Below are 12543 nucleotides of genomic sequence, written 5' to 3'. Positions count from 1 at the left end.
CACTGCTAGTTTTGTTAAGGATTTTTCATATATGATACCACACCCCAAATCAACAATCCATGGAAAAATTGTCACTGACATGTTCACACATGCACATACAGATATGCTCATTCCACACATTTAATCTTTTATCCTTCCGAAACAAAATTATTTCTAAAAGATGAAATAACAATCATTGCCCCTTCTGTTCTCAGCCATTTGCAGGGAGCTACCATCAGAAGGCAATTTTACTGCCAAATTACAAAATCTATGGTGTGTCAGTTACCTCTCAATTTCAGTGCCCTTTGCAGGTACCGTCTGATGGACCTCTACACGGGCTGACAAAACACAGGGCAAGAATTCTCAGAATGTAGGTTGAAAGACATGGCATCTTAATTTTCAGAGGCAGCTTTCCCCTCTGTGATGTATTTTAACCAGCAGCAGCTCTGTCCTGCGAGTCGGACAGACTGCAAAGGAGGCAGTGAGATCACCAAGGCCAGTTCGGATGCTTCTATGCAAGGAAGGAGAGGGGCTCGACTCCGCCTGGGAGATGTTCACTTCAGGCCTCGTCCTTCTGTTCTTGGCTGTATCTGCTTGCCAGGGGGATTTCTCTATGAAAGACACATAGGCCCATGAAGCTGGGGGAGTTGCAGGCAAGTCAAAGAAGGAGGAGAGGCTGAAAACAAGTTGCAGCTGGGTATCCATGAATTAGTTCGTGCTAGTGTTCAAGTAGGAATGATTTAGAGAAGTCGGTTAGTTGGGGATCTATCCCTAACTTACGAGGCAAGTCAGGAACGGCAATGCCGATGCAGCCATCTCCCCAGATGCAGGGCGACGGGGGAAATCAACTGCTCTGGCTGGGAAGCTGTTGATGTTCCGGAGCCAGAAAACTGACAGGAAAGAGGCAGGATTTCCTTGGCCTTCTTTTCCTAATAAATCATGTGCCTCATTCTCCAGTAACTTGGAAGAGAAAAACTAGAGAGGCTTTGCCTTTCCTGAGGAGAGACTAGAAACATCTGGGAGTAGGAGAGGCAGGGGGGGTCAAGGAGGCGGGAGCGAAGGTAGCGGAAGAACCCGGTGTTCTGAGTAGAATCCCGGGCCCGAACGGTACGAATGAATGAGGCCTGGTTTTGTTCCACGAAGGGCCCGTTTATAATTCCCTGCTTCTGACTGTTGAGTGAGGGCTGGCTGCTTAACGCGCATCCCTGCAGCCTAGTTAAAATCTAGTTACACGATATGGTATATCAGCGCTTACAGAAACTCTGTTCCATGCAGAACTGATTCACTTTGCTGCACACCTGAAACTAACACAAAAGTGTAAATCAACTATGCTCCAATAAAAATTAAGAAAACAAAACTCTGTTCCACAGTGTTAGGAGGATTATTTTGTTCTCCTCTCGCCTTCTGTATCTATAAGCTTGGGTGCCTTCTCCTCCTTCTGCCTCTTTTGTTATCTCCTTCTGAGAAGCATACCTACCTCTGTCCAGTCAGACAGCAGCCACTCGCTGGGACAGTCATCTTTCTTGCAGGCTTGCTGGGAGGCCAGTTTGGGGGCCGAACAGAAGGTCTCTGGAAGCTCCAAGAAGCTGCCATCAGCCATGCGCTGTTTGCAAAGAACCTCGCGCTTCTGGATGCCCCCTCCGCAGGTCCTGGAACACTGGAGAAGGAAGAGAAAGCAGACCCTGCATAGGACAGTAGCACATTTGACTGCTAATTCTTACCTTAGCCTTGGTTTGACTCAAGAGCGAAAAAAGAACAAAAAAAAAAAAAAAATAGAAAAGGAAGAATACCCAGGAACCAGCCCAAAGGATTTTGCTTCCTCTCCTTGAAATGAATTTTGTAGCAAGTTCTACACCCTCTGCTCTTAATCTCAAATATGTAGCTAGAGCACCCAGGAATTTCACGGGCCTTTAAATCTTAGAAAGTTGGTTCTACCTAGGGGCAGGACAGGAATAAAGATGCAGATGTAGAGAACAGATTTGAGGACACAGAGAGGGGGAAGGGTAAGCTGGGACGAAGTGAGAGAGTGGCATGGACATATATACACTACCAAATGTAAAATAGATAGCTAGTGGGAAGCAGCCGCATAGCACAGGGAGATCAGCTCGGTGCTTTGTGACCACCTAGAGGGGTGGGATAGGGAGAGTGGGAGGGAGACGCAAGAGGGAGGAGCTATGGGGATATATGTATACGTATAGCTGATTCACTTCGTTGTGGAGCAGAAACTAACACACCATTGTAGAGCAATTGTACTCCAATAAAGATGTTAAAAAAAAAAAGTTGGTTCTAAACTATGATTTGCAGTCACCCAAGACAACTGGTTTAAAAGGTTATATAATAGAGGGCTAAACATATTTATGACCCAGTGAAAATAATCTGTGCTGCTTCCAGAATGAGCAAGAGGGAGCTGCTGCCACCAGTGTAGATCTGGAGGAATTAACCTGCAGAGAAGGCAGCACTTCCTCTCTCTCTAAGTGTAAACATCCACTCTACCCTATTGGAGGGGCGGTAGATTTGAGGCTTGGTTTTCCGAAGGACTCCCTGGAACACGTTTCTTGTAGGACTGGTGTTTTTTTAGGGCGGTGGGAGCAAGACCCATGGAAATTTGGGATACAAGAAAAATCACCTCATGTTAGTGGTTTTCAGCAGGACCCCAATCAAACACACCATTTACAAGTAATTTAATAGTTATCATCCAGTTGCCCGAGGCGGGGCAGGAGGCTGTCATTCCAGGACTCTGTTCCTCCCTTGCGGTAGGCAAAGCAGCCCTCCGTTTTTAGCTGGGCACAAGACCTTTTGGCATACAGACCATATTTGCTGACCTCCCTTGAAGGTGCCGCGTGACTAAGTGCTGGGCAAAAGGATATACGTAGAATGTTGTGTGCAACTTCAAGGAAAAACCCACAAAAAGAAAATGTGGCATTTTCCCCTTCCCGCCTCGTCCTTGCTGGCTGGAATTTGAACACGATGTCTAAAATTTAACCTTCCGCCTTGGATGGCGACAGGCAAAAGGAGGGAAGCAGCCTATCTTCCTGGGGGTGAAGCCAACATACCGGCCCTGGATGGCCTGTGTGTGTCTAAGAGGAAAACACTTCTCTCTCTTATCTAAGCCACTATGCCTTTGGGTGTCCTGTCATTTTTAGTCCATCTAACTCTAGCTAGAAAGACAAATACTGTATGAAATCACTTACATGTGGAATCTAAAAATTACAACAAACTAGTGAATGTAACAAAAAAGAAGCGGAATCACAGATACAGGGAACAAACTAGTGGTTACCAGTTGAGGGGGGGAGGGGCAGTATATGGGTGAGGAAGTGGGAGATACAAACTAATGGATGTAAGATGGGCTCAGGATGTATTATACAACAAAGGGAATATAGCCAATATTTTGTGATGACTAAATGGAAAGTAACCTTTAAAAACTGTATAAAAAATTTTTTAAAAAATGAAAAAAGGAGGCATAGGCACAAATGCTAAGAAAGAGGGAAAAGAAAAAAAAAATCTAACCCTAGCTAATCTACCAACCATGACTACTCTGTTCTGCGGGTGGAGGGATTTTATTTTAAAACTCTAAGGAGTGCTCTGCTTTCTTCAAGAATAGTCCCTTTTCTTGAATCTGCTGCCCTTGTGCTTGCTGAGAAATTAGGCCTGGGTATACAAAGGCTGAGCGTTTGTGCTGTAGGAGCTTCTCGTGCTGCAGCAGTGGGCTCTCCGAACTCATGGGGGTCTGTGATCAGTTGGCTGGAGTCAGAACTGCAAGGGGGATGGGTACCCAGAGTCAAGGTGAGGATGGTGGTACAGTGCTCCTGAGGAGAGTCAGAACGCTGCTGTGGCCCAGCTGTCACCCTCTTATTCGGTGGTCCCTATCCTGATGCACTTGATTTATTTCTAAAAATTTATTTAATTAATTATTTTTGGCTGTTGTTGGGTCTTCGTTACTGCGCGCGGGCTTTCTCTAGTTGCAGAGAGCGGGGGCTACTCTTTGTTGCGATGGGCGGGCTTCTCACTGCAGTGGCTTCTCGTTGCAGAGCACGGACTCTAGGCACGCGGGCTTCAGTAGTTGTGGCTCGCGGGCTCTAGAGCGCAGACTCAGTAGTTGTGGCGCACGGGCTTAGTTGTTCCGCGGCAAGTGGGATCCTCCCGGACCAGGGCTTGAACCCGTGTCCTCTGCATTGGCAGGTGGATTCTTAACCACTGTGCCACCAGGGAAGCCCCTGCTGCACTTTAAAACCACCTGGGGGCTTTTGAAAAGTCCTGAGTCCTGGGCCCCATCTCAGATCCATTAAACTCTGGGATATATGTCCCAGACATTAATTTTTTAAATTAAAAAACATTCTTTTTTTAAACCTCCCAGGTAATTCTATGCAACCAGGATTGAGAACCATCTCTCCAAATGAATGCCCCTCCATCATTTCCAATGGGAGTAAAATAAACATGGAGGGGAAAACCTGGGACCCAGAGCAGCCTCTGTTAGAGCCAGTGGTTACGTGGAGTATCTTATAAGGTGTATGGGTGTCCATCCAATTTGAATAAATGCTCCCAATATAAACAGGTAGGTGAATATGAACAGCGTTCAGATTTAAGCATCTTACTGAATGTGGCAATAAGGTAAAATGCAGGTTAATTTTTTTCTCTCTTTCAAATTAAGGAGCGGATGAAAATAATTGGTTTTATTTTAAGGGTGACATTGTAATGTGCTATAGAGTGTGACCACTCACTTAAAATAACAGAGCTGAGGGCTTCCCTGGTGGCGCAGTGGTTGAGAGTCCGCCTGCCGACGCAGGGGACACGGGTTCGTGCTCCGGTCTGGGAAGATCCCACATGCCGCGGAGCAGCTAGGCCCGTGAGCCATGGCCGCTGAGCCTGAGTGTCTGGAGCCTGTGCTCCGCAGCGGAAGAGGCCGCAACAGTGAGAGGCCCGCATACCGCAAAAAAAATAAATAAAATTAAAAAATAACAGAGCTGAGTTGTCACTTTGCAGATAGGACCTGATTTAAGGGACAGACCCTCAGATGATTCCCCCCTAACACTATATGGAATTCTGTGCCAACTGTATGACAAAACAGCTGCAAGAAAGGCTAAAAAAAATCAGCTTGTTATTTTGAAGTTTGACCTACACAGAAAACTTGCAGGAAATTCTCAACACCCAAAGATAAAGTAAGACTCCTGAGAATGTCCTTCAGAGTCCTCACAGTCTGACCTGCATTGAGCTTCTCAGCCACGTTCCTTGCCGGCCTGCTGTGGGCTGGTGCTTTAGCTGCAGTGGACAATCTGCCCTTCCCTGGGCCCACAGATGCCTCCTCTGCTCAGGCCTTTGATCACGTTGTTCACTCTGGGAGCAATGCCCTTCACCTCTCTGTCCATCCAGAAACTTCCAAGACATCCTTGAAGGCCCAGCTCACCGGCCACTTCTTCAGGAAAGCCTCTTTTAACCCCTCTGCCTCATGGTGTATAAGTCACCTCCCACCCCACCTTGACCTGGAAGGGTACTGCACATCCCGTTAGGGCTGGTTGCTTATGCTCCCGCTATTTTCCTCCGCCTCCCTGCATTCACATAGGATTATGTGACTTTTGAGGAAAGGGAACGTATTCATCTTTCTATTCCCCAGTGCCTAGTATAGCATCTGGCAAAGAGTGTACACTTCATAAATGTTTGTTGAACCGATGACTGGATGAACGAAAGGGCCAAAAAGCCAGATGCTGAAAAGATGTAAAACAAACATCCAGCTGATGGGCTGCACATCCACCTTTTATCGGACTGTTTTATCATTAGCCAGAAGCCTCTTCTAAGTAAGTCGGCAGTGGGTTTCAGCCAGCTGCAGTGCGTGCTCTGCGGGGTGCTCTGATCCTCCAGGGATGGCAGACAACCCTCTGGCTGGGTTAATGTCGTCAGGGATTTGGCTTTTAAACGCTTGTCTCAACTTCGCTCAAAAAGTTTCCCTGGTGTGTACACTGAGGAAAAGGTGGTTTTCAAAAAAATTTTTTAATTGTAGAAGATGAAATCTCAAATTAGAAAAGGTTCCAAAGTCTGTGATGACTTTGTGAACTGGTCAAGGTTACGCGGTGAGGCTGATAGCTCTGACGTGAGAGGCAGAATGCAAAGGAGAAAAGATTTTGAAAGCAGAAGCAAGAGAAATTTAATAAAATGACATGAAAAGTGTTTGCTTTATGAATCATCATTGAAAATAATATTGTGGTAGGAAGATGTAGATCTCTGGTAACGGGTATTGTTTTAAAATATATTCCATAAACAGAATAACCCAAAAGAGCATGTATATTGCCTATCCTTGTTGCCATGCATATTTCATGATATAAGGTCATGGGTTCATTAGTTTTATAAGAAAAGTAAAAACAATACAAATGAGGAACACGTAAAAGTTACGTTTCTATACAAAAATACAATGGCCTGAGTGTCCTGTATTTTTAAGGATTTCCCCATGATCAGCACATTCATAAATTCTGCCTCTTTTGACATTTTTGGTTTCATGCTGACAGTTCGATTCACTGAGAGCTGAGTTCACTTCCTTGGTACCTCGAGTCACACATTGACCCCAACACAAAGTGATGTCTACATTCTGTTTCTAAGGTCAAGTTGCCAGTTTTAACATGATGTGCTCTGCTTAGCTTCTAACTCATTTCATTCCTTTCTTCATTCTCTCATTCATTCTTTCATCAAACATTTCCTGAGTACTTGCTGAGTGCCAGGCACTGTACTAGGTGCTGAGGGCTTAAGATGACTTAAGATGGTCACCACGCCTCAGTCCAGTCACTGCACTTTACCCTAAGGTGTGATCAGTTTTACAAAAGAGGGAATATAGACGAGAGTGCAACCAAGTCTTTATGGAAAAGATGGGGAAGGCTTTGCAGAAGAAGTGACACAGAAAGGGTTGGCCGGGGAGATAGGAGCGCTGGCAGAGTCAGACCACGTGTGCACAGATGGAGAAACACGGCATGTTCACACACCTCCAATGAGTCCTGAGAAGGCAGAGCTTAGGGTTCATGGGGACGTGTAATTGGGAAAGGAGACTGAGAAGGCGGATGAGTGGCAGACAGTGAAGGACCTTGGACATAACTGGACATACTCTTAAGACCCTGGGGTGTCATTAAAGGTTTTAAAGTAGGAGGTAACAAGATCTAATTTGCAGAAATGATTCAGGTGGCAAAGAAAAATGGGTTCCAAAGAGTACCGCCCTGTGAGATGTTAATAGATGTGCCAGGGAGAAAAGGTTTCGTTGTCAAATACGTCTGAACGACAGCGCATGCCATACCCCTATTTGGGGGTTCTGAGCACGTATTAATATTTTAAAGGTCTGACAGAGGGCCTGTAGTAAAAACCACTGATATCAGGTTGGGAAACATCAGATCAGAGTTAGGTGAGACAGTACAGGGAGAGCAAGTAAAAGGCTGTTTGTAGTAGTTTGGTTAGCTGTGAGCGCTGGAACCAAGGCAGTGGCAGAAGGATGAGAGAGGAAGAGAGCACTGGAGGGTTGGGAAGATACAGGAGGTGGAATCAACAGGACATGGGTGTTGACTGAGTGTGAAGAACAAATGAGGCTGAGATGGCACGAGTTTCTCGCTGGAGAACAGGCTAGATGGTGGTGTTACCACAGCACAAGGTCCACGAGGGAAGGCCAGGTCTACGGGGGAAGGTGGCAGGTAGGTGTGTTATCGAGCTTGACGGTAGACCTTCAGAATTTGAGGTAACTTTGCAACATATGAGGTTGAGAGGTTCAAAGGGTAATCAGAGAGTGTTTAGTATATAACAGTGGGAAAAATTAAGTCAAACTGAAGGAAGGCTCAGAAAAACAACAACAAAAAAAATGAGGACTGGAATCTCACTTACTAAACAAAATTATTAAATAAGAACAGAATTTCTATATGGGCCACTTGGTGAATTAAAATTATCTTGTTAATCTAATATCGATTAAGCTTTCTTAACCCTGGAAGTGCAAGGGGTGTGCAGTATATCTTCTGGGTTTAACATTCCTATTACTTCGTGAAGCATGGGCTAGCATACCCACTAAAATTCAGAGCAATTGTTAAAAAGAATTTTCTGCTAATAAATAAAAACAAAAACACTTCACCTGTGAAATGTGAACTCTGATCTGTTTTGCTGACATTTATTTATTTTTTAATTAATTAATTTTTGGCTGCATTGGGCCTTTGTTGCGCGGGCTCCCTCTAGTTGCAGTGAGCGGGGGCTACTCTTTGTTGTGGCGTGCAGGCTTCTCATTGCAGTGGCTTCTGCTGTGGCAGAGCACGGGCTCTAGGCCTGCGGGCTTCAGTAGTTGTGGCACGTGGGCTCAGTAGTTGTGGCTTTCGGGCTCTAGGGTGCAGGCTCAGTAGTTGTGGCGCACGGGCTTAGCTGCTCTGCCCTAAGGATCTTAGGATGTGGGATCTTCCCGGACCAGGGCTCGAACCTGTGTCCCCTGCATTGGCAGGCGTATTCTTAACCACTGCGCCACCAGGGAAGTCCGATATTTATTGTTGCTTCTAGAGGTAGGATCAAGCATCCATTTCTTTGTGAAATACACTACTAAAAACTAAGATAAATATCCCAATAGATTTTTTTCCTCCCTGGATACAACATTTTAAATAAAGATGGTCTCTAACTCATGAGGATTTACAGTTTAGTCACTGGTATGTAACAAAACTGATGACTACATTGACTCTTTCTGCCAGAATTCAGCCCCCTAATCCAGATCAAAGTCATTCTTTCCTGTGTGGTGTGTTTAAATCTAAAGGAAAATTTTAATTCTCAAGTATTTATAGTTATTAAAATTCTCTTTTTTTCCCCTAAATATTACCAGCAGGGACTCTTCTCTCATATATCTTTTTACATAGCTAAACTACAGGCATTCTGAATTGTAACCCTGAATAAAAAAAAAAAAAGGAAAAAAAAGGTTTACAGGTAAGTGGCCACATAATCACGGTTTCAAGCAAGGGGGGAACATAGGGGCTGTGCTGATTGCTTCAGTCTCTATACAGATGTGAGCAATATGTATGTACAGTGGGTGGACACAGTCCTGCATATGAAACACAGGCCATATAGAGAAACAGCAATGATGCTTCAGAGTGGACTCTCTCATTCATTTCACGTTAATCTTTCTCGCGTCTTTCTCTTTTTCTCTCATTTCTGTTTTAAAGGTTTTGTTTTAGAATAAAAACAAATAAGATTGATGCCTACAGAGCTCATGCATAGTGGCAAGAGGAGTAGAAGGCAGACTTTTACTTTGTGCTAATGGAGACAAACAGGCTCGTCAGCCCACAGTCTAGCAGACTGAAGCAGGCTGAGTCATGACCCCAGAGATATCTATGTCCGTATCACTGGAACCTGTGAACATTTGACCTGACATGGTAAAAGCGACTTTGCAGAGGGTATTCAGTTAGACATCTTGAGATGTGGAGATTACCTGGGTTATCAAGGTGGGGCTGATGTGGTCACAATGGTCCTTGTAAGACGATGGCAGGAGGACTGGAGTCAGACAGGGTGTAAAGACAGAATCTGAGGTTGGAGGGAAGTGCTTTGAAGCTGGAGGAAGGGGCCATGAGCTAAGAAAGCCAGAAGCCTCTAGAGGCTGGAAAAGGCAAACAGATCCTCCCCTAGAACTTCTAGAAGGAATGCAAACCTGCCAACACCTTGATTTTAGCCAAGCGAAACTGATTTCAGACTTCTGACCTCCTGAGCTATAAGATAATACATTCATGTTCTTTTAAGCCACGAGTGTGTGGTAATTTGTTATAGCGGCAAGAGGAAACATACACAGATTAACTACCCTGGATAATGCAACAAATACCGAGTTTTATGTAAACTGCTGATTTTTGAGCTGATATCAGAGTTCCTCACAATTTAACAGTTTAGAGCAAATTGTAAAGAGGTTTTGGGAATGCTGCACTGCAGAGTGGAAAAAAGAATGGATTTTGACTCATACAGATCCCTTTTCCATTTACTGGCTATGTGAGCCGGGACAAACACAGCCTCTCTGAGCCTTGTTTCCTCAAAGGATTGCCATAGGGATTAAAAGATAAACTGAAGAGCAGGAGAATGAACTCTACTAAATGAAGTCTGAATTCATGCTAACCTCACAGTGCTTTAGTTTTCTCATCTGTAAACTGAGGATCAGAGTAGTAACCGTCACATCAAGGATAGTGAGGATTAAATACGTTAAAAATAAAAGTGAATTTCCTATAGTTACAAAACAAAAGTGAGTCACAGATAAGGACAACAAACTTACGGTTCCCAGGGCATAAGGGGAGGGGAGAGGATAAATTGGGAGATTGGGACTGACATATACACACTACTATATATGAAATAGACAGCTAATAAGAACTGGCTGTATAGCACAGGGAACCCTACTCAATACTCTGTAATGGCCTATATGGAAAAAGAATCTAAAAATAAAAGAGAGTGGATATATGTATAACTGAGTCACTTTGCTGTACACCTGAAACTAATACAACATTGTAAATCAACTATACTCCAATAAAATTTTTTAAAAAGTGAGTTAATAAGTATAATTGGGACCCTGCTATAGATATGAGCATATGTCCAACCTTAACTCCCTCCTTTGTGATCTCTTTAAAAATGATTTTAATCTACTTTTAGATTAGCATTAAAAATATCCTTTCTGGGCTTCCCTGGTGGCGCAGTGGTTAAGAATCTGTCTGCCAATGCAGGAGACACAGGTTCGAGCCCTGGTCCGGGAAGATCCCACATGCTGCGGAGCAGCTAAGCCCATGCGCCACAACGGCTGAGCCTGTGCTCTAGAGCCCGCGAGCCACAACTACTGAGCCCACGTGCTACAACTACTGAAGCCCGCGCACCTAGAGCTCGTGCTCCGCAACAAGAGAAGCCACTGCAGTGAGAAGCCCGTGCACCGCAACGAAGAGTAGCCCTTGCTCACCGCAACTAGAGAAAGCCCGCGCGCAGCAGCGAAGACCCAATGCAGCCAAAAATAAATAAATAAAATAAATTTATTAAAAAAAATCCTTTCTATTTCAAATACAGCAGTGTGTATAATAACCTAAATGGGAAAAGAACTTGAAAAAGAGTAGGTACATATGTATATATAACTGAATCACTTTGCTGTACACCTGAAACTGACACAACATTGTTAATCAACTATACTCCAATATAAAATAAAAATTTAAAAAAAGTTCCTAGAACTGCACTGGATACACACTCTTTTTAGAATAAGAAGAAGCTCCTGAAATGTATCAAGTGCTCCATAAATGAACAGGCACACTTGCCATGGACCTTTTCAGCACCATTCTCTATGCTTTACACACCTGCATGGGTGTGGTGGGTTCTCACTGAGACTGGGTTACTGCTGTTACTGGTCTGACGGTCTAACTCAGGAGTCATGGGAAAGCAGCAAGTAAGGTGGTATGTGACTGTTAAATGAACAGCACTGACCGTGAACGCCATGTGGCTGCAGAGCAGGAGGGTAGTAGAGGAGTCCTGGTGGGAGAGGTGGGACTCCTGCCGGCTTTGACAGGCAGAGGGGAGGGGAACTGCGGGTGGGCAGGGAGAAGCGTGGGCAGAAGGAATGCACAAGCAGGGATGGGAGAACCACAGTTAAGAGATGGGCAGGGGCAGACGTTCAGAGGGATGAAGGCCTGACTAAGCCATTGGGCTTTATTATATGGCAATGGAGAGTCACTGAAAAAAATCCTAGCAGAAGACTCTCATGATCAAGGTGTCTCAGACTGACGTATGCATCTGTAACAGTGGTTCTCAATCATGGTGCTGTAACACACCAGTTGTGAAAATGATCTCTCGTGAGGTGTATAAAAAGTAATATAATGGATGGATCTAGAGATTATCATATTAAATGGAGGACTTCAGACAGAGAAAGACAAATATCATGTGATATCAGTTATATGTGGCATCTAAAAAAGTGGTGCAAATGAACTTATTTACACAACAGAAATAGACTAACAGACATAGAAAACAAACTTACGGTTACTGAAGGGGATGGCAAGGTGGCGGGGGGAGATAAATTAGGAGTTTGAGATTAGCAGATACACACTACTGTATATAAAACAGGATAAACAACAAGGACCTACTGTATAGCACAGAGAACTATATTCAATGTCTTGTAATAACCTATAATGGAAAAGAATCTGAAAAAATATATATAAAACTGAATTGCTTGGGCTTCCCTGGTGGCGCAGTGGTTGACAGTCCACCTGCTGATGCAGGGGACACGGGTTTGTGCCCCAGTCTGGGAAGATCCCACATGCCACGGAGCGCCTAGGCCCGTGAGCCATGGCCGCTGAGCCTATGTGTCCGGAGCCTGTGCTCCACAACGGGAGAGGCCACAACAGTGAGAGGCCCACGTACCGCAAAAAAACAAACCAAAACAAAACAAAACTGAATTGCTTTGCTGTACACCAGAAAGTAAGGCTACATTGAAAATTAACCATACTTCAATAAAACATTTAAAAAAGTAATATACAGCCAACACCAAAGATGATGATGATGATGATGATGAAGAGGAGGAGGAGGATGTGTGTATATTTAATAAATTAGACAGGATTCAGGAGACCTAATGCACTAAGT

General features: G+C 44.3%; 1 protein-coding gene across 2 annotated transcripts in view; it reads right to left on the bottom strand.

Moving 5' to 3' along the window:
• Window positions 1-12543, bottom strand: part of ADAMTSL1 (ADAMTS like 1) — a 1021102-nt gene that overhangs the window by 182017 nt on the left and 826542 nt on the right. For both annotated transcript variants that reach the window (XM_060300968.1, XM_030840590.2), the window contains one exon: window positions 1457-1636. In XM_060300968.1, coding sequence (XP_060156951.1) covers window positions 1457-1636 — 180 coding nt within the window. The remainder of the gene's footprint in view (window positions 1-1456; window positions 1637-12543) is intronic.

Source organism: Globicephala melas, chromosome 6 (assembly GCF_963455315.2).
Source record: "Globicephala melas chromosome 6, mGloMel1.2, whole genome shotgun sequence".
NCBI lineage: Eukaryota > Metazoa > Chordata > Mammalia > Artiodactyla > Delphinidae > Globicephala > Globicephala melas.
This window is presented reverse-complemented; position numbering and strand designations above follow the sequence as displayed.